Below are 26226 nucleotides of genomic sequence, written 5' to 3'. Positions count from 1 at the left end.
GTACACACATATACACAACATTGTGTCCCCCGAAACCCTTAACTGCTCAAAGCAGTGCTGATAATTATTTTATGAAGTATCCCTTGCTAATGTGTATATCCATGAAGTTGTGTCATCGAACCACACTTAAATGTAACACTCAGGATAGTGGATACAGGAGGTTTTCATATTCCTGAACCCAAAGGCAGTTTTAAAATAAAAGAAAGTGATCACAGAAAGACCTTCCACCACAGTCAGCCAAATTGGGCGAAGCATCAAATTAAACTATATCATATCTGGTTAATCAAAATATCGAAAGAAAGCAAAGTCAAGGTCTCCTTTAACAAAGCAGGGGCCAAGATGATACAGAAAAGAGGTAGTCCTGCTCCATCTCATCAGTCTCCCGCTGCCTCCATGCCTCAGTGTTTGGCATCTCAGAGGTTTAATTGGGATTAATATTGATGTCAATCTCAGCTGTGTTCTTGGGGATGAATTGCCTGTCAACAAAAGGAAGGGAAAAAAGGAGAAAAAACACACACATGTATAAGTCAGGGACACACAGCTATGATGACACACACAGAAAACACTAAATAAAAGCATGAATGAGGATGAAAGTTGCATTTTCATTTAATTTTGGCATCAAAAGTAGGCCTCATGATTTCAGGTCAAATTACTGTTTTTGTCTCGTGGAGTGAGTCAGTGGGAGAAAATGGGTGAATGCTAAAAACTCATATGGCCGACTTAAATAAAAATCTGTTTTGTATGAATTGTTCCTGCTTGAGGCCCAGTTTCTTTTACACCACACTGAACACCAAAAAACAAGTCAAACTGATCTATCTTGGTATGTGTGACAGAGAAAGCATGTTACCCACTCGTATGGTATGCCAGCCAATCCGAGCATCGTCTTGGAAGCGATTGTTAATTTATCCTCCTTATACTTATCAGAAAGATAGACCACCTTCTTAATGCCTAGACAAAGAGAGGGAGGGATTATGAAGGGTTAAAGATGGAAGGTAGAAGTGCAAAATAAAGCTATTATTATTGTCTTCTTGGGGAAGTGCATGAAAAATAAAGCAGGGCGAGAGAGGACAAAGCACAGGGGAAAAAATGAAATGATAACTTTACATTCAATTGACACAGAAGCAGTGAAATTATAGTGTGACAAAAAAGCAGATTTAAAGCTTCTGTTAACATTTTTCATTTCAGTCCTCAGACCTTCATCAGCCAAAATTCATCGTTTGTCTGAATGAATTTTGCCTTTGAAGATCTGAGGACATGGACATTCCTGATTGTCTTCAGTGGTTCTAACTCAAGCTCTCAGTATGTACTATGGACAGTGAATTAATATATAGTCCATCAACATCTGATAGTATGATGTAGAAATTTGACTTGGTTCTATTTTAAAACTTATTATGGATTATGGTTGTGTACATGGCCTCACTGGCTGCTGATTGTATGAACAGTAGCTACGTGCCATGAGCTGCAGTGTGGCACAAGACAGGGTTACCCTCTGACTCCCCTTCTTTTTGACGTGGCAATTTAGCCACTAGCTATTACTCTGAGGGAAACTGTTAGCATCAAAAGTATTTGACACTGGAGGCAAAAGCATAAGATGTCACTTTATGCTGATGACATGTTGTTATGTTATGTATGTTTGTCCACTTACTATTACCTTCCTTTGAATTGCTTAGACACTGCATGTTTGCCTCATAAACTGTGGATAAGGTCTTTGGTACATGATCAAAATGAAGAACAGAATGTGTACAGAATAGAGCAAAACAGCAAAATGTTAAGATGGACAATAAGGATGACAAAATTATAGATAGATTATATTGACCAATTAGCTTCATTTGAGCAACTTATACAAAAAGTTAAGGGTGCGTGCATGCATGTGTGTGTGTGTGCGTGTGTGTGTGTGTGTGTGTGTGTGTGTGTGCGCGTGCGTGTGCATGTGTGTGTGTGTTTGTGTGTGTGTGTGTGTGTGTGTTTGCGTTGTTAATACCCACCTCCCTGGATGATGAGCTTGGTACACTCGTTGCAGGGGAACAGAGTCACATAGATAGTGCAGTCCTTCACATCAGGACTGTTCATAAAGGCATTCAGCTCTGCATGGGACACTGTAGGAAAGAGCCCAGTTAATACAATGCAAGACATTCATGTATCAGTATCAGTATCAGTGTGAGGTAGTTGCTGCTGAATCAGGATAAAAGGTTTAATATGGAATACTAGTCTGTTCCATACTGTCTGTTTAAGACTACAGATATATGGACATCAGCACATACTGTATATGCACTGAAAAAGTAAAAGTAGTAGTAGTAAGTAAAAGGAAATGTCAAAAATATTTTTTTAATCTTGAAATATTCTTTTCCATTAAATTATAACTTTATTCCTGTAGTATTAGGATTTTTTTTAATAACCATGAAGCCTGATCTGAAGCCTCTTATTAATAGTGAAGGATGGAACAACATTATTTACCCTCTATCACACTCTACAGGTGAAACGCTGGTATTGCCTTTGAGTGACAGCTCCTAAGACACTGAACAGTACTCAACTGTGAAATATGAGCAACTTTTAGTCTTTGCTGACACTGTTTTTGATATTTAATGCTTGAATGTGAGGCACTTTATTTACTTACATCTATCATTTTGTTGTTGTTAACAATGACAATAAAGCTGTGTTATATTATATAATATATTCAATTTTCTGTTTTTAATGTGTGTATTTAAGAATTGAAAATCAAAGAGTGTCTATTCTAACCATAAAGGTACTTAGTCTTCAGTTCATCGTCTCCTGTTCGTTCCCATGGTAGCATGTCTTCACCGCCTTTGGGCATTTGATTATGACCAGTGCCAACTATCTTGTTGTCCTGATTCACAATACAAGCCCCTACCTGAGAGAGAGAGAGAGAGAGAGAGAGAGAGAGAGAGAGAGAGAGAGAGAGAGAGAGAGAGAGAGAGAGAGAGAGAGAGAGAACTTCAAGAACCCTAAGTAATCTCATTTGAAGCACTGCAAATTAAAAGAAAAACACTAACAAATGATATTAAATTAGATTGGCTAATACATATGCACATACCTGTGTACTCGGGTCTTGGCTCATATTAGCTGTAAGGACAGCTACAGCCATAAAGTAGTCAGAACAGTCCAGGCACTCTTCTCTCTTCCTTTTTAAGCTGCCATAGAAAAAAGAGACGAGACAAGGTTTTGTTATCTGGACAAAAATCAGTCCCTTAAACCATTGAAACCTACGAGGTTTTTCATTGACTGACATTCTAGCTCATTTCAGTGCAGACATTTCTTTGTTTGAATTCAGCTTTTATAAACTGATATAGGAAGAAAGCTAAAACATCATTACTATCTGGACAATGAAATTACATGTTATAGGTGCAAATATACAAACTAAGACAATGAATGTTGGACTGCATGTATAGCTAAAAACTGAAAACAAAAAATTAAATCAATGTTTTAAAAAAAGTGTAATAATTAATCCATTATTTATTTTGTGAAATCAGTTTATTAATTGTTTAAAACTTTATTACGCTATGAATAACAGTTTACTCCACATTTTTACATAGCTATTGATTATTAATTATAAATTGTTATCAGTGAAAATTCAGTTTTAAACCTACATGCTGAAAATGTCACATATACACAGGAGCACATACTAATGTCATTAATCTAACTTAGAGTCAGTCACACATGAGAGGACAGAGCAGAGTGAACACAATTTATGACTTAATAGCAAATATAACAAATAGGATGACATATACACATACAGGACTGAAATGAGGCAATCTTACCTCTTAGTTTGTGCCACTCGTGTTAAATATAATAATCATAATAAATAAAAGGCATAAACTGAGGATAGGCTTAAACTATAATGAGTGCAGTAGACAAATAGTTCAAACTAGTTACCTGTTTGAAGGATCAGGCTGCTGCTTCTGATTTCTTCTTTCCATATCTTGTAGAATCAAGTCAAATTCCAAACTGACTTGAGGTTTTTTTGCTATTTCTTAGAAGTTGCAGTGTTGTGTTGTATGAGAGCGTTAGCTATTGTAGAGGACACATCATATTTATATACAGTCCATGTGACACAAACTACGTCAGTATTAAGGTGTGCTATAGCCATAGTGATTGTCATAGAAACCATATTTGTACATTTGAACATGTTCCTGCAATAAGAAACCTGTAACCTGCATGACTACTCTATTACACACTCTATTATTATTAAATGTGTCACAATACTACATTGACAGTTATCTTTTTCTTCACTGAAGTCAAGTGCATGAGGTACAACACTGCCCTGTCTGTCTTAGATGCTGTTAGTCATGAAACATCCTTCACACACCTACTGTATCTAAGTCTCCCTCCAAAGGAGCAAGATACAGGCTCAAATAAGGATGTCTAAGACTTTGAGCTTAAATAATTTACTTAATCTCTATCACCCATTGTTAAGGATACATTTTGGGTTGCCAGGATGAGGAAAATCTACATTAGCATTAAAATTTCTTTGTCTTTTTTGCAGAAGATCCCCACAATGTCATTAATAGGGGGTCACATGTTTCTTACTTATAAGCCATCAAAGCTGCCATTATAAATGTTAGCATGTCAGTAATAATGGGTCTTGAGTTGCTCAGTTTCTAAAAAGTCACCTGCTATTATAAATGTTATATATAGTGCTATTAATCAATCCATAAATCTGCAGTTGTAAATGTTAATAAGCTGATTATAAATGGATTTAGGTTCAGATATCCTGTAGCCCTTTTCCAAAAGGTAAGTGATCCAACAGTCCATTGGAGGGGTCTTCCTGATTAACTAAAAAGCTAAAAGTTTGAAGCTGGAGGATTTTACACAACCTGGCAACCCAAAGTTATTCTCATATACATATACACATATTGATCTTTAAAGTTTTAGTAAGTGGTTTATTAACTATTTATTAATTATTAATACCTCATAAAGAGTGGCTCATGTGTTTTTTTCATTGCATAAGTAGACAGTGTAACTGTACTAGTAGTAGTAAGACAGCAGTGAGGAAAAATGCTAGAAAGCAGGTATCTATCCACAAAGTTTAACATGATTCATATGGGCTTTGCCTTTATGCTACTTTTGGTCCAGATGACATCAGTGGTTGTATCTTTATTAATTCAATTTAAGATCGTTTTAATGCTACTTTTACCATGCAGCATAAGCATATGTGTAGTAAGCTTCTGGGGGAGAGAGTGGTTCAGATCCCAGCACAACAGCAATAAAAATGACCTTATCTGGTGTATATTATAACAATCTTGACCCAATAATAATATATTATAACAATCTTGACCCAATTGTTAGGGAATTTTCCATCATTAATATGCACTGGGTCAAACTAGGCTTTACGGTCATAGCAAGGCCTCACTAAATGTTGGGTTTAGACACTGTCTCCCCTTGAGATAGTGGTAAGCAGTGAGTCTGCTCCTTTTGGGGAAAACAAGAGGCATTCTGATAGTGTTGCTATAGCAGCCGAAGTCAGATATATGTTAGACTGTTGTCCCTGGATGGGGTAGAGGCAACTGGAGTCAGAGGTTTGATATAGTGTTGGATGTAGGATCCTGAGTAAGGTCTAAGCAATGCTTTGTCTATAGACCAGTAGACTAAATTCTGTATATTGTAGATGTGTTGGATCTGTCCATATTTGGGCATGGCTCAACCATGGGCATTATCTGTGTGGTTTAAAGTCCACGCCCGGAGGAGAGAAACTTCAGAATTGAAGGAAGCATCAGAACATAACGTGTACTGATCATTCATTCACTTCTCCTTGGCCAAATAAATAAACCTTTTCAATACAAGACTTCCTGGACTCCTGTCTACTCTCTCCATTGATGTATGGGCTGCATAATTAAAATCTCTATTACCAATGTCTAGAACCTTCAGCATCAGGGTGAATCTCGTCTATATCTGATGCCTTGCTACTGACAAGCTTCTTAACTGTGTTAGGGTTGAGGATAAGTCACATCCTGAGTTGTCCTCCACAGAGGGCTTGTTGGTTATATGGAGGCGTTATGAAAACACTGTGTCGCTGTGAAAGTAAAAGCAACATCTAAAAACTTGGCACATCAACAGTTTCATTTCAGAGTTTTTTAGGTAGTAAACCCCACCCTGTTTAATCTTTTTAATCAAACTTAAACCCAGTTAAACCAGTCATTCATGCTACTAACTACCATGAACAATTCATCTCATGTTTAGGGAGTTTCTTAGAGCAGTTTTTACTCAATTTCATGAAGACTTCCTCCATTCTTTTGTTATATATTCATGCTTTATCTTACAAAGGCCCACACCCATATGCTTGTGAATGTGCTGATGATACTACATTCTGTTCAACATCATTTGTATTAAAATAAATAAAATGTTGTTTTTCCTTGCTTCAGACTGTTGGTAATTCCATAAAAAATTACTTTTGTGGTGTAGCTCAATGGGTAGAGCATAACTTAAAGACTTGGGGTCAGGGATGTGAGTTGTGTTCGGGCAACCTAAACATGTATTCACTCACAGTACTATAGTATAAGGCGATTTGATGAAGAAGGTTTTGTGTATGACAGAGTAGCTAAATATGTCATGTTTAGTTTTGTTGTCTCTAAGGTGATTGAACCCGGTCCACCTACTAGGAAAGACAGCAGCAGTGACCAGTGCAGCAGTGACAGGTGATACAGAGTCACAGGTGAGGTCTCATAATGGCTTGGTGATTAGACTGGTGTGCTCCTCTCCTCAAGATGAAACATGTCCTCGGTATTTTTTTCTTTAAGTTTTGTTTTATTGAGAAGTGAAAATAGCATTAACGGACTGTCACGTGACACGTACTTGCAGATACCGCTGCCATGTCAAAACGAAAGTAGTCGGCTGAGTGAAGTGTTGAAATCCACCGGGAATTTTTTCACTGCTGGTTTTCAATTTAACAGCTCCAGTGCTTCTGTCAGCAGATTCGTCACAAATTCACAAATATACAGCATATTACTGGAGATTTTTCAGTCGCAGTTATATAGTGCTCACTTCCAGAAAAAAATATTCACTGCAGTAGATGTGAACAGCGACTTGAAAATCGCCAGAAATATGTAATCTACATTTGTGAATTAGACTTGACCCGATTTTTCAAACTATTCATTCATTGGATGAGCCCTTTTCTCCGTTTCCCAGCAGGCCATGCTCCATTCCACATTTTAAGAACAAACAAAGAAAATAATATATTGTAGTTATCATTTTTTTAATATACAACCGTGGAAGTTGTAGAATACTGAAATAGGAGTTGATTTAAGTTGCAAAATTGGAAGTGATAAGAAAGAACTGGCCCACAAGAGTGACCATTGTTTTTGACCTCAGTATTTGAAAAATCCTGGCTACGGCCTGGGTCACATTAAGACCTTTGGCTATCTGTGTGGTATGAGGCCACTCAAATGGATCCAGCCATATCAAAGATTTTCTGGAGTTGGTGATGGAGTAGTGTGTTGCTGTCATTCTCCACCTGGGACTGTGAGTTCAGGTCCTGCATCTCTCTTCCTGGTGGACAACCACTTCTTTTGCTATGTTTTGAGGGAGGGTTTCCTGCTCATCCCCCAATTTCAATTAGATCGTGTGAGGTGCACAAAATGGAACTGACAATGGTATTTATCTTCTCCAGTTCTTTAGCTTGACACCTTTGGTTGTACACTTGGATCTGCAAGATGTCACTGAGGATTGTATACTTGAGTAAATGGAGTAGGAATGATTTTATTAGGAACACAGGATGATTCATAAAGAAAGGAACTCTAGAGAAAACTTGCACCAACAAGCTGAATGCCAGTTGTGCAATTTGGAATACTTAAAAATCAAAAGAAAACATACTTTGTGAAAAGATGCCTTAGGATGTCAGATTACTGGAAATTTTACTAATGAAAGCAAGTAGTTAAAACATTACTCAACTGATGTACTTACCGTAAATGCTGCTGTATTCTTCCTCTCTGTTCCATTTCACAATGACATATTGAAGCTCACATTTAAATAATACAATCATTTAAAGAATACAATCTGTTTAAACTACCTATTTGGGCAGTTTGATCAGCTGAAGCATCACAATTCTCATTAATAGTTATTCAATTTATAATTTAACATGAAGTTTCCACATATTACTTAACTACTGTCAATATGTTTGTGTAAAAATGACTGAAAGATGCTCTGACATAGATAAACTACGCATTGAGACTTTAAGTATATTGTTTATTTCTTTAGTTAGTTATTTTTTCTGTTATGGCAGTTTTTGTTCCTTTTGAAGTAATGGTTCAATATTTTGGAAATGTTGCTGTCTTGACAAGTGTCAGATGAGAACATTGATACCTATGTCGTGTTTCAGTTTGGCATCAATCTTCTAGGGCTAGGCAATATCTCCCAAATGTAAAACAATTCCTTTCAGTAGTCAGTTTGAGTTATTATTCCTCCTCTCGTTATTTGTTGGTCATACTGGGAGGAAGTAAGATTCGTTTTTTAGCTAATTTGACTACTCTAGGAGAAAGTATTTTACATTTACATGTTGAAGCACCATGTTAGACTTGGTCAAGGCTTTGTAACAAACACATACAGAGATAAAGATATTGCTGTTAAAGTTTTGTAGTAGATTCTCTTCTGCATCTCTAAGGGTAAAAACTTATGAAGCGAGTTTCTGTGGAGCTCACACACTCTCTGTTCAAGCACGACCCTGCTGCATGGGAGATGGTGAATGTCTGGCACCGTCTGCTGCCAGGACAAGACAAATGAACATTAAAAGTAGTAGTTTGTCTTGTTTGTTTGTTTGTTTTTTGACCGTTTTGTACCCTGTCAACTCTCCTAATTTACATCAAACTCTTCTCAGCATTGTAAGATCATGCTGGTAGGTGTGATTAAGTACATTATGTGAAGCAATTTGTTTATAAGTAACTGTTTTTTAAATTCTAAAATCATTCATGACACTTTAATCCTCTTGTGAACGCTCCCACAACAGCGTCCCCATGGATGGACCCTATGCAGATGGTGAGTAGCTGTGGCTGAAATGTGCACATGCAGCACATTCCTCAGCACTGGGCAACCACAGAGAGCAAACCGCAGCATTAATGTGCTGTAATCTGCTGGCAGGTTGTCTCCCCATTTGGTAGCAAAAGGAATTTATACATGTTTGAATCTCATAAATGGTACTTCATGGAAGATATTACTGGCTCATATTGCACATCCAATAAATGTGATTCAGTCCAGTTGACATTTTAATTAAATCTCTGTCTGAAGCAGCTGGAACATTTTTACAATAAACCACAAAAATGTTATCTTGTTTTAACTGATAAATACCTTTTTAGCTTTTATAAGAGATTACACCTGATGTCATGCTAGATACACCTATAACCTTCTCCTCATTCTGCTATGTTCTGCTATGTCCTTATTGTTTTTGGAGGTGAGTGGTGCTGTGAGGAAAGGAACTGACTACTCTCTGTCTTTTCATCAGTTTAGTGTTTGTGTTGTCAGTAAGATGATGTCTTTGTGTTACTAATGTAATTGCCACAGTCTTGTAATTCAAGCTGCTAACATATTTTTCTTATTGATTTCAGCCTTTGTGTTTTTCTCTGCCCTGCAGACATTTCTTTCCACCTCCTTGTTTTCCTTCATCAAATAGTCGTCCCTGCAGCTCTTTCTTTGCACCTTTAACAACTTTGTGGTGGGTCAATCCATTTCTGACTCAGTTCTGTTTTTTTTGTGTGCAATTTTCTGGTTTGTCTCTCACAGTTTCTTTTACCTTTCTCTCCCTCTCTAACAATTGGTCGTATTAATTTGTTCTCATGGATCTGCTCCATCTAAGAGATATTTGTTGGTATAATGTGTCTTCTGATTTGATTGTTTTATTATTGATATTTTCTGAACCAGCATCTGAGTACTTTATTTTGTTCCCTTTCATTTACCAACTTGTTCTGAAATGACCAAAAACATATTCTTCCATATTCATCTTCTAAATTTGATTTCCTTTTTGTCATGCTACAAACCAGCCCAATATACTAGACTCTGACATGTTTGAGGCTGTGTGGTTTTATTCAGTCATCATCATTGTTAACATGTCCATATAGAAAATATATTCACACTTTAATTAAACATTTCAATGGCCAGTCAAAACACACACATCATGCAGACACAATACACAATAATAAAATGTGGGGACACTGAGGACAGAGAAGATTTGATATCACATTATTGTAAGATTATTGCTTGATTTCAGACTTCATCCCTTTATTAGAGCCGTCCCTCATTGTAGTGTGACTGAGTATAGAAAGCATGTGTCTGTACATTCAGTCTCTCTCTTTCTCTCATGTGTTTGATACATGCAATTGAGAAAACTTATTTTAAAAGTTAATAATCATTTGTGTGGGTGAAGTTGGGATGAAGTTGCAGTTGCTTATTGTGCATATCTGTTGTATTTTTCTAGGCATCTGTTCACTGATGCTTATTGTTATTGAGCTGCTTTTTCACAGCATTAAATACACTCGTTCAAAACGGTGTATGAGATCATTCAATCATGAAACAAGGTCTTAAAACAACAGAATACACCCTGACTGGACTCCAGTGGGGAAACTGATGACTCTGGTGGTTGTTGTGCATGCCCTGCACTGCTATAAGCCCAAAAATCACTCCCACGCTGGCCGGCGGCTGAAGTACTGTGGAGCTCCATGTAGGTGGGAAACTCATGTCTGCATCCAACAAGCCTTAGATCACATTGTCAAACATGTGCATGGACTGCATGATGTTCTCATCCTGGATGGAATGAAGAAGATAATATTAATTTATAATCATCATCATCATTAAATATGTGTGTTTGAAGTATTGTTGAGAGTATTCCATCAAGACAACCTTTTGGCATGTCTCCAAGAACTCCTCGATGGTGACCACTCCATCATTGTTCTTGTCCATTTTCTGTAAAAAAATATGACACAGAGTCATGGATGTTTCATATGGTAAGCATCCAGGAGTATTAAATGAGTAGTACATGTGTTGTATTGTAATTGCCTAATAAACATGCTGAATGTATTTTCTTCCTCATAAGAAAAGTGTTTTCGAAACATTTAACCCTTGCAGCACTTGGTGAGAAACTCATGTGTTGCTCATGCACATAACAAATTGTGCAACTAGTGGTCAAAACTCCACAGGTTAAGTAAGACCAAACAACATACAGTGATTGAGGTCTATTTTCATGAATACTTGAATTTCAGGCTCTTTTTCTTTAGGAAGTGCGTGGCTCATTTGTTCAAAGGCTTTGACACACTTTAAGTTTAGTGTTGAGAGATGTGGAGCGTGTCGGTTTGATCAATTCTGTGTGTTTACCTGGAAGAAGCTGTCAACATGATCCTTGGGAGTGTCATCCTTCATGCAAGGGTAAGTATATTTCCCCATCATATCATATATGGAGTGCATGATGTTTGTCATCTCCTGGACAGAGAGAAGGAAGGAAAAGAAATCAGAATAATACATTATACAGCAGACCTTCTCACAAAGTACACAACTTCCCAAACACAAAGCAAGAAAAGAGAATGAAATGATATAAGTACCTCTCTAGTGATGCAGCCGTCTTTGTTGAGATCGTACAGGTTAAAGGCCCAGTTGAGTTTATCAGTGATGGAGCCTCGCAAGATGATAGACAGACTTACAACAAAATCCTACAGCAGAAAACAAGAAGAAAGAACAGAGTAAAATGATTTTAAGGGGGGGGGGGGGGGGGGGTTCGGAGGGGGCTGGAAGTCAGAAGAGTGAAGGGATGTTTGTCTTACCTCGAAGTTGACAGCTCCGTTATTATGTGTGTCAAAGGCTTCAAACAAGAAGTGTGCGTACATATTTGAATCTGGAATAAAGAGAAGATAAAGGGATCATTCTGCAGAGGAAATAAGCAGCAAACCAGAATATGATTTAGATACATCACATTTAAGCATAGAGAGAGCCAAGTATGTGTTTGAAGCCTGTGGTTGTATATTGCTCTTTGTAAACCTGTGAAAACATGACAAGTTCGTGTTTGCAAAGTTGTAGAAAATATTTGTAGTGATAGAAAAAGACTGAGCGTGTCTATATAAAATGCATGCACAAATTATATCAACAGTGAGGTTACACAATGAAAATATTACAGCTTTTGTGAGCAATTGACGATAGATTCAAAGCAGAAAACTGAAACTCAAGTTAAACACAAACACATTTAAATTTTGGATTTTCTAAAGAGACATTTCAGTGTAGAGAGTTTCACTTTTTTGCCTTTGTGTGTAGTCATTTGTTTTCTATGTGAAAGATACGTCTTACAGATGCTCTGGATGCCTCATCAGTGCTGTTTCCTGGGTTCATTGGGTCTTTTGGGTTTCACAACATCATACACCCTTGCCTAGGTGACCCAGTCGTGGTTGATCAGGCCCCAACTTGTGTCCCAGCAGCATTAGTCCATGGATCACCTCTCTTTATCCACAGCTATCTGTCTGCTGCCTTAGTTACAGCCCTGATGGTTGGTCTCTTCAGAGGCATGGCTAATCTTTTGCCACATACTTCCACTGGGTGGCACTGTGTTCACCAACCCTGTTCACAGCATTCCTCCAAGAGTCCCTGTGTGGTAGTAAGTACACCCACCGAAGCTTTGGGTTGTGGCTTGGGCTACTTCCCTAACCCCTGCTGCTGCATGCCTGCTGTTCTGCTAAAGCTGCGGGTTTTTTTTACACACATTTGTTTTCACAGTTTTACAATTGTATATTTTGGTGTTGGAGAGATGCTGGTGGAATGTTGTTTAAATAAAGATGAAAACACAGGATGAAAGTAAAGAGTCTGACTGACCTCCCAGGGGGAAGAACTGGGCGTAGATGCCTTTAAAAGTCTCCTCATTCACAGCACCACTGGGACACTCCTGTGGAAATCAAAAGACCATCATGTCAAAAAAACCCACTCACATGCACCCACACACACACAGATACACAGACACATACATGCAGATATATGGTGGATATTCAAGAGTACAGGAATCAAACATTCACTGACATTTTTGAATCCACGGTAGAGGATCTGCAGCTCCTTCTTGTTGAAGTTGGTCTTTTGTACGAGACGGTCCAGCCCTTCTGGTCTATAACGCACTATTGACCGTTCACTCTCATCAATCTCACTCGCTGTATGTGGGGACAGAGAGAGAAACAAAATAGTGACTCCCTCAGATACAACATTGTATGTACATTTAACACTGGGCCCAGGAAGTGGGAGAAATAAGAGGTGGAAAAGAGAAAAATTATGTTTAACAGGATCTGTGTTAATATTTTCCATGCAGTTATTATCAATTCATATTCTGAATGATGGAAGAGAATGTGACACTTGCATGGATTAATTGAAGGGCTGGAGTCAGACTGACAGCAGGGCAGCAGTTTGAGGAACCGCTGCTTTATGGTCTTTTTATTGGGTTTGGATGGTGGATTACCTGGAAACAACCAATCACGCAGTACAGATTAGACACAGACAGAGCGACCTACACCATGTAAAAACTAGAGCCAAACTACATTCAAATACTTTGAATCACTTGTTCATGGAAATGAGTGTGCGGAAATGAGTTTGCTGACCTGATTTTGAACCAGTGACCCATCAGATCAGAGCTGTTTGGACAGCATACAGCATGTGATGTCTGATGAAACCACACAAGACTGAAGCTCTGAGATGCAGAGGTCAGAGAGTCTGGCTTAAATGTCCAAAATCATTCAAGTTTCAAGATTTTTGATTCCAGATTTATAGAAAAGCAGTAGTTCATTTTAATTATCATCACAGTGAGTGCTTTCTCCTCAAAACACTGGCACCTTTATGGCCGACCTCCTCTGATCAAAATATTTATAGTTATTGTATAGTTTTATTTTTATTTCTGTCATACCAAACATTTGGCCAATCCCATGTGTGATTACAAGAGCACACTGTTTTACAAAATATATAACCTTAGGTATTGTATGTACAAAACATGGAAAAGGAAAAGAAAAGAAACACTATAAATTTAAATTTCTGCGCCATAGGACTTTCATTTGATTATTTTTTTCTGTGGAGAATTCAAACATTGAATAAGTTAAAGCCCTTGACAAAAAATTGTCCCTTACTTTTCCTTAAGTATCTTTACAGGTTTTAAAATCAAATTAATAATCAAATATAATAATAATCAAATTATTACACACTGTCTGGAAGTATCATACAGTATATATTCTCATATCATCTCACTCTGATTCCTTATTGAATCTGCGATGTTTACCTGCCTAAAATATCAAGACTGTGTCTGCCTCCAGGATGTTAGCTAGCCTGGCCTAAAAATAGCCCAGCACATAAAAGCACAATTTCTTGTTTTTACAATTCAGTTTTTGTGTGTATTGAAAAGGTTTTAATAAGTGAACTTTAGAGGTGCTGGTAGGTGGAATTTGTTACTTTTGGCGCTATGTTAATCATCTCCTGGCTGTTGCCACATATGTACCATTTAGACATGAGTGACACTGACCCCATCTAACTCTCGACAATAAAACAAATAAGCACATTCTACATAATAACAAATATTCCTTGCAGAAAACACAAAAGGAGTCAGTGTTTGGTTTGTCCATTCTGGGCTACTGTAGAAACATGGGAGTATAACATGGCTAATAGGGGCTCGTTCTAAACTGACGAAACCACAGCAATTTGTATTTTCATAGGATTACACATTAAATAAACATACTCATGAATATTATATTCCATTTCTGCTAAGTCTGTTCTGCTAAATGCGAAAGTAAACTGATAGTGACATGGACAGGTGAGTTGAGAAATATTTACACATTAACACACCTTTTAAAGAATAATTCAGGATTCTTTGCAACGTACCTACAACCAGTCGCCTGTCCCTGTATGCATGTCCAACACACAACCAGCAGCCAACAACACATCACTCGTGAACTTCTCCAAAGCTGCATTTAATGATCCTAATGTAAAGGATTGTAACCTGTAGTAAATCACTGTCTACATGAGCTTGATGTAGACCTCTCCTCTTTTCTATCCCAGCTCAGCTCCCATCTCCTCCTCCTCATCCTCATCCTCCTCCTCCTGCTCCTCCTCCTCCTCCAGCAGGAGCATCAGGGGGTAAAAACACCTGCTGCAGAAAAATCTCCTCATCTATTCTGAAGTTTTGCCTGCTCCTCAATTCTCTTTGTGTTCTGTTTAAGGGTCTCTCATGCTTTCAATTACTGAAGACATCTTGTTTTGTAGTCTCTCTTATCCAAAGCCAAACACACAGATAACCAAAGAACAAAGAGATAGATGTGAGGTGCAGCACCTACACACCTACAACTAACCACAGAGCACACACAATAAAAGTAAAAAAATATTTCCAATAGTATTTTTTCAAAGTAAACTTTTTCACAGGTCCTGGTATTGTGCATTCTGGTTCACCGTCATGACAAAATGAATAGAACATCATTAATGTCATTAGTAGTAACACCTGTGCTTTTCTTACTATAACAAGTCACAATGTGGGCTGTTAAAAATGTCTATTAGCTCAAAAAGTGTAATATTTTGTCCAAAATTAGGGACATCTCCAAAATGTCATGTCCCCTTCCTGCCAGCAGAGGTCAGTGTTGAACTACAGTCGGATTACACTGATCTGGAGAAAGTCTCCAACTCGAAAAGACAAATGATTGAGCATCAGTGCAGACAGGTGGAGAAACCTGTTGGATGTTTTTAAAGCAGAACCTCTCCTTCTGACACCTACAGAGACAACCTGTAAAATATAACACATCTGTCTGTGTAGAAGACACATTAGTCTTCTGTGTTTGATTGTCTGCCAACACAAAATCAATGGGAACCTCATTGTAACAGGGATAGAGAGACCACTGGCATAATCACAAACTGATAAGTTCGACAACAACAAAATAAATAAATAATTTAATAATGGTATCATTATGTTCAGTGGGACGTCACACTCTTCCACACAGCAGCTGTAGTTGAGACATAGAATGAAAATGAGTGGATTCACACCTGAGAAATGTATAATATTAATAATCTCTGCAACACAGGGATTACGGTAATAATAATAAGGCTACTATAATAATAATACATTTGATTTATACCCCAATTTTCATCCATAGTGAAACTAAAAGTGTTGCAGCATTAAAAACACACAACAAACAACATAAAGGGAATAATGACAGGTGGGATCCACTGCTTAAAAAAAGCAGGGCTAACTCCTGACTTCCTGTTTTGTGTTTTATCATGCAAACAGCAGATGCATACAGCCTCTGTAAATAAACATGAATTATTAGAAAAGTCTAGAGGATAAATTGATTGCTACCCTGCCTGCATCTCTACAGGTTTGATGTCACTTTGTTCATGTAGTCTCTGATTTATTTTAAACAGAAAGTGACATTATCTGAAATTGCGAGTGTGATTGTACGTGTGTGAACGACCGTTACCTCAAGTGTGCTTATCAAGGGCATCAGTGACGATGGACACTGAGGATATGTCAGTCAAACTTTCACATGCAGCAGCTGCACGACAACGGAAAAACAAACAAGGCTTTACAGAGCTTCACTCACACAGACACACACACACACACACACACACATGCACAGACAACGAGGATGACACATCTCAGCTTTTAGATGCAGGAGAATAAAACTGTGAAATGTTTTTTTTTTTTTTTTTTTTTTGGATAACTAGAGAGAAAATGAAAAATCATCCCTGCTGATTTCTCCAAAGCTGTCTGATATTTTTTAAATGTGACAGAGTGCAAGTCATTGATCGCAGACAGTTTCTAAGTTACTGAAATGCCATCTGAGGGTAGTAACAGCAGTCAGCAAAGGTTGTTCTTAGAGAGACAGTAGAGCCTTTAAAAGCTTGTGTCTTCTAGGATTACATACTAATTCAAGGTGCTTTAGAAGTAGCATTTAACAGGCCAGAACAAAATGAACACAGACCCTCTGAGTGACTGGATGGTGTGAATCAATTTTACCAAATGAAGTCTCAGGCAGATCAATACACTCTTCCCTGCTGCTATTAACACATATAAAAGACTCTTTTGTCCACCTTTTTTATCCTCTGACACAAACAACTCAGACTGACAGTATTGTCAAGTGTGGAGGAAGGGAAGAGAGAGAATGAAGACTTTCACATGAGAGAACAAAAGGACAGCAAGGCTCTTCCAAAAGTTTTTTAAGGTCAAGATGGAGGCTTCACTTCGGTCATCTTCATATAACTTTTTGAGAAAGTCTTTAAGTAGTTGTTAAGGAGTAAGGAGTCATTTCATTGCATTGTTATCAGTACATCAGGACATTTGTTTCCAACAGAAACTCTCAGGCCTGGTAAACCTTTGAAGGAAGCATAATGTTGCATTCAGAGTTTTGGTAATTGTAATTATAAGTTTCTGTGTGGTTAATAGTGTTCACGTTAACATACAAGTCATCAGAGTTAATGTAATTATGAGCTTCTGTGTTATGAGCTCTGATATATCTCACTTGGCAGTTAATAATAAAGAGAAGCAAACAAATATGGATAACATAATTAAACCTACATCACATTAGGTAGATGTGTAGTTCTGTTGTTCAATATTTTAAAGCTCACACCACCAATTCTGTAACTGTCTTGATGATGTGATTTAACATGGGAGTCTTCCCATCGCTGTCATCTGTCTTATATGATGTGAACATAATTAATAAGCCTTTGAACGTTTTTTTCTACCAAAACGTAGAGATTATTGACATCAGAGAGAAGTTCAGTCAGATATTGGAAGAATTTAAGATCAAGGCAGCATATTCACATGCATATTTAATGTATAATCAATATTTTTTCCTGGTATTCCTGAAACAATGAGCAACTGGTATGATTACTGTTTCAGAAACATCTCTCATCTCATCATCTTACTAGAAAAGAACCGTGGAGGTCATCACCCTACAGAGGCCACAACCATAGTGTCTTCTTTGGTGATAATGAACAATGAAAACTTTCCTCAAAAACATTCCTAGAGTTCCCGATTATAAGCAGAAAAAAATGACATAACTTTTCCTTATCATCATCCTAAATCAAAGCACTCTTCCTCTCTGTGTGTATGTGTGTGTGTGTGTGTGTGTGTGTGTGTGCATGCGTGCGTGCGTGTTTGATTTTTAGTATTTTTTGTTTACTTTGGGAGGTTGTGGCTTTTTAAGGAGGGTCATGTAGTGCTAAATGAATGTTTGTAAGCTAATGTTGCCCGGGCAACAGCCTCTGTGCTTAACATAATCCCCAGAAAGACATGGTTCAGATAGAAGCCACGGACACACACACACACACACACACACACACACACACACACACTCATGTGCTCCCATGCGACCTCGTCAGTCTCGCAGATTCAGCTTTGATTATTCGTTACACAACATTGATGGTAATACAACATCCCTCATCAGTCCAGACAAATCAGATGATTTCTGGTCTGGCTCCTACAACATAAAAACTATTCCAGTCAGAGGGCTTTATACTGTATTTTGAAATCAGCTTTTTTTTTATTGGTGTTATATAAAAGGCACATTTATGTTATGTGTGTAAAGATTTTAAGAGAAGAATATACATCATGAAAAAAAAAGCAAACACACACCCACACACAAACACACACTCACACACACACACAGGGGGAAAGCAGGTTCGTTCACTCATAAATGCAGGTGCACTTGACATGAACCTCCTACAATGTATTGAAGTACAGACTGCCACAACATTGAAGACAATACTTATAAATAGATACGAGATTCACTGCTGAACCACAAAGCAGTTTTCAAAATGTGCCTCATGTAAAAGATCTGTGAGATGAGTTTCTGTATGACGTCACGGTTCACATGCAGCACAGCAGTAGCAGCAGCCAGTCAGGGTCATTGTAACATGTGAAGTTTACTGTAGAAAGTGATGACTTGACAAAGATCCAACATGTATAATGTATGAACACAGAGAGTATACAACATGAGGGTTTAAGCAGTAGCTGCACATAGAGACCATGTGTTGTGTTCAGTCTGAGTGGTTTTTAGATACAGCTGATACATTTTTTAAATCTGTCCTCACCAGAGACTTTCTCTTTTGTTGTTTGTTACCTCATCACTATTTGGTGTTTTTTTTTGTCAGATACAGAAGATATAAACAGGAAAAAGCAGCAGTTACACAGTTTTGTGCCTCAGGTCATTAAGCCCCATGACGCCCAAGTGCTTCACTCTTCAATAAAAAAGGTTTGTTTGTGTCTCCTGAACGCCACCTGAAGCCTCTCTGTTCATGCACCTGTTCACTGTTTGGTTAACCTGCTGCTGAATGCACATCACACTGGCTATTGTACCAGCAACAACAATCAATCATTAAATAAATGTTCATCTTTACAATCTTTAAGCCGTCTATCTGTCAATAACTCCACTTCAAATTCAGTCATTCAGAAACATCCTTCAATCTAACTCAGAACAGCACTGTGTGTAACATGAAAGGAGTTATTTTCATACATAGATTTAGTTATTTTTAAAGGAAATGTCTATTTTGGGTGTGTGAGTGTACTCTTTGTCAGATGTCATTGTTTCATTTTCCTCACGAGTGCTCACAAAGAGAAGAGCCTCACGGATCTAATTAGACTACAAACACACACTGACAGGTATAATTTTAGATGACAAGAGATGGCAGAGACTTTTTTCTTGACTTGACTATCTTTTCTCTATTCTCTCTCTCTACTCTCACACTCCACTCTCATGATGTTAACAGCAGATCACACTACTGATGTCCTTTTTGACTTTATAAACTATGTCTAGCTTTTTTTGAGTGAGAAAAGTCAATTCTTTATCACCACATATTTTGACATTTAGTAAACACAATGTAAACACAATATGAACAATATTGATAGTATGGTAACTTACTTAAGTCTGCAACCAACTGGTTATCGTTGTTGACTGATCTGTCAATAATTGTTTTACATGCTATCAATAAAATAGTTTTGCCAATCATGAAAAATGTTTTCAGAGCCCAAGCTGACGTTTTCTGATTGACCAACAGCTCAGAATCCAATTTACAGAAACGCAAACATACATAGCTACTTTCAAACTGAATCTACATCTGTTAGAGTACAGAATAGTCCTGCCGCTGTGATCTCCTGCCTTACTGACAACTGCAGTCATTTTAATGTGTTTCAAACATCTTCTTCAAGCCATGTGGAGGAGTTGCTTTTATCTCCAACACACTTATCCTTATTGAAAACTACAATATGTGTAGTACTGCAGTCATTCACTTTGAACCATCCACATACTTCAAAAAAAACTTTCTATAGATTGCACATTTCCAAACTAAAAAATATTCAATACCTGGTGTGATGATGTCCTAAATATATGTAAATATGTAATACCTACTACCTGCAAATAAGGCTGCTCTGGTTTGGAGCTGTCCTATCACACACACACACACACACACACACGCACACACACACACACAGGCTGGATGTATAGAGTGATATTACGTTATTGTTTAATCTTCTTAGACTGTCTGTCCTGTAACATTTAATACAGATATTATATCACCGTTGCAGCAAATGGTTACACAGGAAACGGGGTTAAAACGTGTTTGGCGTTTTTCTGATAGAGCAAAGTCTAATTTTGAAAGATCAAGTGTGAAACAGTACTTATTTTAATGACTTGACTCTATTCAGGACATACACTTGATAAAAGAAAACTTTCATCAACGATTTTTGATGTCACTGGAAGTAAAAACCAAGCCAGCAATCTACGCTTCAATTGATCATATTTGACATGTTAAAAAGCTTACACCTACCTGTGAGCGGGTCATAAGATCTGTCCAGCTCTCTGGAGTCAGACAAACTCTGGTCCTGACTCCTGGATTTCATGTTTTCAGTGCTTACCAGACCTCCGCGCAGAACCTGTAGGACCTGTGTGTGCGTCGGAGCCACAGATCATCTACGACTTCTGCGCTTTCATGACACTTCTGTGCCAAAAAAAAAAAAAAAAAAAATCAGTGTGTGAGGGCTTCAAACTGGCCGAGGAAAGAGGAGAAAGTCCGTGCGTCTTTGCGTCCCTGCTCGCATCTATCCACTCTGACTGAGCTCTCTCCTCTTCCTCCTCCTCCTCCTCCTCCCAGCATCAGCGCGCACTCACATCCACAACCCCGCTTTACTGTCACTTTGAGAGGCTTCTGGGGATTTAAGGTTCAAATGCAATTCACAGGTTTAATCTGATCACTTTGTTTATTGTCCAAATATCCAAAAATGACAAATAATCTCCCTGTCAGCTGGAACATCTGCATCTATCCAAAACCCCGAGAGAGAGAGAGAGAGAGAGAGAGAGAGAGAGAGAGAGAGAGAGAGAGAGAGAGAGAGGAGGAGACTCAAAACCATCACAGCTGAGGGGTGAGAAAGAGGAGTGATGAAGGAAGAGAGACAGGGGGAGATGTGGGAGATGTGGGAGAGTTGGCTATATCTGCTGATCTATATGCGTCACTGATGGATGGTCTCACCTTGGCTCAGGAATTGAGAGGCATTGGCTGTGTAGACAAGAAGTAATACCTGCAGATCAATACTCTGTCAGCTCCACGTCCTTGAGCTAGTTGAGCAGACTCACTCACTCATATTTCAGTTAATGCAAAGCACCAAGGTCGTGATCAGAAAAAAAATATATTTTAATATTACATCTATAAATACACACCATAAGTTGAATGGAGACTAAGGAGGCCACAGACTGATTTATGGGATAAACTTCAAGATTTTCTCACAAGAAACTTCTATCCATGAAGGTTTTAATGAATGAGTGTAACCTAGCAGCCTGTTTGTGTCTGAATTGAGTACATTAAAATCAGTCACTTCACTTCAACTTTTTGTTAAGTATGTCAAATTCTTATGGCCAGACATGAAATATATGGTTACATATTCCTCATAATGTCAGAGGGTGTGAAGAAAAGATCATCATTAAACTGGAGAGGGCTTGTTGAGTGTATTTACACAGATTCTCACAGTTTGGACACCACACTAGCCACAAAGAGACAGATCAAGATTTTCGGTTTTTATTCATGACAGCAAAGTCAGTAGAAGATGGACTAATTAAAAATTAAAAATTAAAAATTTGGACATGTTGATGGCTGCACTCACCTTATGATGCAGCCGGATTTGCAAACATCACACGATCACTTGAGAATCTAGTCCAGCTCCACATTATGCATTTGTGTCCAAACCATCAGTAGTACCAATCAATATTGCAAGGTAAGACGGTGATAGGTAGATGTTTCATCCAATTACCTGCCTAGTATTTTCTGGACGTGCCAAACAGTTTCCATTGGACAACAAACCACCTGGTGTATCAAGTTATGCCGCAGCCATACATTAAAAAGTGAAGAAGATGCCAAAGTGATAACACTTCATCCATGCATGCACTCAATTTCACCACAATCCATCCAATAGCTGTCGAGATATTTCACACAAAGCCACATGCCAACATCATGGTGGCCCTCGAGGAAAAGTTATGGGATCACCAAAGTCATTAGGATCGATCTTCTGGGGAAAATGAATGTCTGGTGCTAATGAATCATATACTGTAGGGTACATGTAGCCATATCTCACAGAAAAAGTCAAACATTATGAACTTGATAGTGTCTTTCAATGGACTCCACCTGTAAACACCTAAAGCCACTGAAACCATTGTAAAGCTATTTTTACAAAAATTGACTAACTATAGGGAGCATGTAAAATTGGTGTAGGGGCCCTTTAAAGCCAGTTCAAACCCCAACATAAACTTTGTTTTGCTCAGCCCTTTCAAACAACAAATTATGATTGAGTAAAAGCAGGAAATCCCTTCAGAAATCTCTACCACACATGTGTTGTGATGTGCTAACCTCTACTACAGTAAACCCCTCAAACTGTCACATAGAAAAAAATTTAATTGGAGAGAAAAGAAGTATGTTTTCCAAGAAAAGCTAAATAAGGCTTGTTGGAGATAAACAGCGTGGTGGAGCTTCTTTAAAGACGGGTGAGGGATTATTGTGTCCCCTGTCAGAAGACTGATGAGGAAGAGAGAAAATGTCTATCAGCAGCTGGAGAAAGCACAGAAAAGAGAGGACACACATAAACAGAAAAAGAAAAAAATCAAAGAAAGGCATAATGGTGAAAATCTGTGAGAGAGAGAAAGAAGACAGGAGGAGTACAGTGGAGAGGTATTTGAATATATTATGCGCCTTGGGACAGTTAAATCTCACAGTATTGATAGGGTTTATCTCTCATAGGGGTTTACAGAGAAGTTCAGTGTGGCTGCGGGTTAGAGAGTGGTGCTGACAGATAACCAATAATGAGGTCCGATTGATAATTCAAGTTGTGCACAGTGTGGAGCGATGATACAGGTGACAAACACATATATACATACGCAGACACACACACACACAGATAGATAAATACAGTCGAACAAACAGTTGAGCAGACGGTCCACACTGCTCGGTGCTCAAAGGATGAAATTAAAGAAAATAGTGCCACGTGCCTACAGGAGGTGTGTTTCTGCTTATCCTTGGAAAGACGCATTTTGAGTTCATTTCATTTTTTTCATTTTTTCCGCAGACACAGACGCAGCCGAGGACACACAGATAAAGACACACACAAAATGATGGGGTGAAAGGAGGAAGGGGAGGAGAGTGGTTGAGCCGAGACAAAGTAGGCAATCTCCCCTCAAATGAATATTTGATGAGAGGGCTGATATGCTGAAACGTTATAAATACACAGCAGCGTTAATGGGTTGTCACAGTAAAAACACCCAGGCCTGGCTCAGTCTGAACATCTAAGCTGTCATCAAGCAAACACACACACACACACACACACACAAATACACACAAATGAATATGGCACAGATCATATCAGGGAGTTAATATACTGCCCAATGTACAATAAAGCCAAGAAAATTAGAGGATTTGGACTAGATTAATCTCAGGGGATTGAGAATCACCATATTAAAAAAAGACATCACCACAACGTGACCTTCAAAAATAATAATAAACTTAGTATTATTACCAGTCAGTTCATACAAAAGTACATTATTGCTTCTGTAACAACATGATGTCCTTTTGAGGCATATTAGTGTAATCTTCTTCAGCAGTGGCTTTAATTGTCTGAGAGAGAAACAGAGGAAAGAGTGAGGCTGTTATCATTAATGTTTATGGTCCAACTGCTGCTGCATTAAGGGAGCTAGCAAGTGGCTCCGCATGTCATAACCCATCAACTACAAATGAATGAACAAGTACTTTTAAAATTTTATTGAAGTTATGAATACGGTCATGAGAAGAAGCTTTTTTGAGAATGGTGCATTCACGTGCCTGAGACTGCAGGACGTTTCTGTGCACAAAGCTTTTGACGATTGAACAATTAAAATGGTGATCTATTTAAAGGACTACTTTTTATATTGAAGTTTCATGGCTTTATAAGTAATAGTTAAAATACCCACTAGATGACAAAATGTTAATTAATCTGCACCTGAAAATAGTCCCCAACAAATGCAGTTTATTCTTGTTTAAGTAACGTTTAAGTGACTAAAAACTAGCTTTAGAAAATTAGTGAGACTTTCTTAAAAACACAAATAGATATTCATGAGATACTTTTGGAAATATTTATATTTTCACTAAGCTGAGGCGCGGAATAAGACACTTTTTGTTTTAATCTTTTCATGGGATTTGGCAATACTAAAATTATAGATTAAAACTCATTTTATCCTTTGAATCCCCAGAGTAATTAATGATCATTTGTTATTATATTATTTCAGCATAAAAAATAATAGCTTTTAGTTTTAAAAATCAGTTTTTTTACTCTACACACAATTCAGTGTAAATCCAGTATTATTCATAATCGTGATTTCTAAAACTTTAAAGCTGATGTCATTTTCATTTTTCATCCTGTAGATCATCCCAACTCAGAAAAACAAAAACAAACAAAAGTAGAAGAGTGCACTCAGCAGAGAGCAAATCTCTGCCAGATGTGTACAGTGATGATGGTGGTGAAGATAACAAAAACAGGGATTTATTCATCTGGTATTATGCCTAACTTTAGTGAATCATAACATATCAGGTATGAAATCAATCAGCAGATGCTCCGGTTCAAGATGTCAACTTTTAAGCCATGATAAAAGCCATGTTTTTAACCTAGTCCATTGGCGAGGACTGCCGAAAAGATGGAAGTCTAAGCTTTTTGATTGGCTCATAAGAAATCTATAAGCTTGTATAACAAAACACACAGAGGACACACTGCTCAGGACACATTACTCCAGTGAGGCTGAATGTCACCTATTGCACCTTTAAAGTGAAGAGTGAAAGATAGGTATTATGATTAGATAATATACTTAAATGTACTTAGTCTGTTCAAGGTGAAGCTTTTAATTCTATTTTATATCATGCTGGACAGTTTAAACAGTTATGAACATTAATGTATCACATTTTAATTTATGAATCTGCTACATAACTAGTAACATTTATCTGTCATGTAAATGTACTGGTACATTGCAGTAAGAGTACACAGTAAGTAAGTCGTATACAATTGCATATTTTCTAAGGGCTTTGGGGGCTTTTGTAAATTATTTTGGGATACAATGAGTTAGAATAGTAACAAAATTCAATACTTTTCATATCTATAGCTGTTTGGGGCCTTTCCAGTTGGGGGAAGCAGGAAGTTACATACCCTGCCTAATAATGCCCCTGCTGTCACAATGTAATTCAGATTAGCGTTCACAACAAATGTCTTTATGTTGACTCATTAAAGAGAAATGAATGTCACTGTAAGTAGAAAGATGAAAACAAACCAAAAACAACGTTGTCCCACTCTAAAAATGACTTGTTTCAGACTGAACTTGATTTGATGTGAAACCACATTCCTTGTCCGTCCAGCTATGCCAGCCACAGTTTCTGTTCATTCCCATCTTCACAACTTTCTGCATCCTCCTTTCTGACCTCTGTAAGATTTTTCCCTCCATCCAAAGGATCAGGTTTTATTCAGAACAATTTCAAACAAACAAAGAAAGATTTTTCCGCTTGTGATAGTCAGTGTTGTTAGCGTGTGCCTGAGGGCACAGACATCATTAGGAAGTAGCTAAGGGACGGTTTATCAGAGATATTGGTTAATTAGTTTCACAACAGCAGGAGGTGAGTGGGTAAATGGGGGATGAGGACTGAGGAAGGACAAGGAGGAGTAGAACAGGATAGCTCACTATTTTCTTAGACCAATATCATCAGCTCCACCAACCACGACTTCACATCAATAAGTTTCCAGATCTCAGATCAATA

General features: G+C 37.9%; 3 protein-coding genes across 7 annotated transcripts in view; 1 reads left to right on the top strand and 2 right to left on the bottom strand.

Moving 5' to 3' along the window:
* Positions 1–9019, top strand: part of jupa (junction plakoglobin a) — a 34161-nt gene extending 25142 nt beyond the window's left edge. The window contains exon 14 of the mRNA XM_053341294.1: positions 8944–9019. Coding sequence (XP_053197269.1) covers positions 8944–8990 — 47 coding nt within the window. The 3' untranslated portion in view covers positions 8991–9019. The remainder of the gene's footprint in view (positions 1–8943) is intronic.
* Positions 422–3935, bottom strand: LOC128375430 (deoxycytidylate deaminase-like). The gene is made up of 6 exons (XM_053335783.1): positions 3892–3935; positions 3053–3149; positions 2737–2869; positions 1986–2096; positions 852–948; positions 422–476 (listed from the first exon to the last, which is right to left on the bottom strand). Exons 1-6 carry the CDS (start codon positions 3933–3935, stop codon positions 422–424), a joined length of 537 nt encoding a protein of 178 aa, XP_053191758.1.
* A 1673-nt stretch (positions 9020–10692) lies between the features above and the next one.
* Positions 10693–20818, bottom strand: LOC128381337 (Kv channel-interacting protein 2-like). Of its 5 annotated transcripts, XM_053341349.1 has the most exons (10): positions 20746–20818; positions 18641–18643; positions 13312–13414; positions 12988–13108; positions 12787–12856; positions 11751–11821; positions 11532–11639; positions 11308–11412; positions 10837–10899; positions 10693–10740 (listed from the first exon to the last, which is right to left on the bottom strand). In XM_053341349.1, the coding sequence occupies exons 1-10, from the start codon at positions 20816–20818 to the stop codon at positions 10693–10695; spliced, it is 765 nt and encodes a 254-aa protein (XP_053197324.1). The 5 variants fall into 5 exon arrangements, with proteins under 5 accessions (XP_053197324.1, XP_053197309.1, XP_053197316.1 ...); XM_053341334.1 differs by lacking the exon at positions 18641–18643 and having other exon boundaries at positions 12988–13148; positions 13316–13414; XM_053341341.1 differs by lacking the exon at positions 18641–18643 and having other exon boundaries at positions 12988–13112; positions 13316–13414.
* Between the last annotated feature and the right edge of the window lie 5408 nt (positions 20819–26226).

Source organism: Scomber japonicus, chromosome 2 (genome assembly GCF_027409825.1).
Source record: "Scomber japonicus isolate fScoJap1 chromosome 2, fScoJap1.pri, whole genome shotgun sequence".
In the NCBI taxonomy this organism is placed as follows: Eukaryota; Metazoa; Chordata; class Actinopteri; order Scombriformes; family Scombridae; genus Scomber; species Scomber japonicus.
Note: the sequence above shows the minus strand (reverse complement) of the source record. Positions and strands in the feature narration are given on the sequence as shown.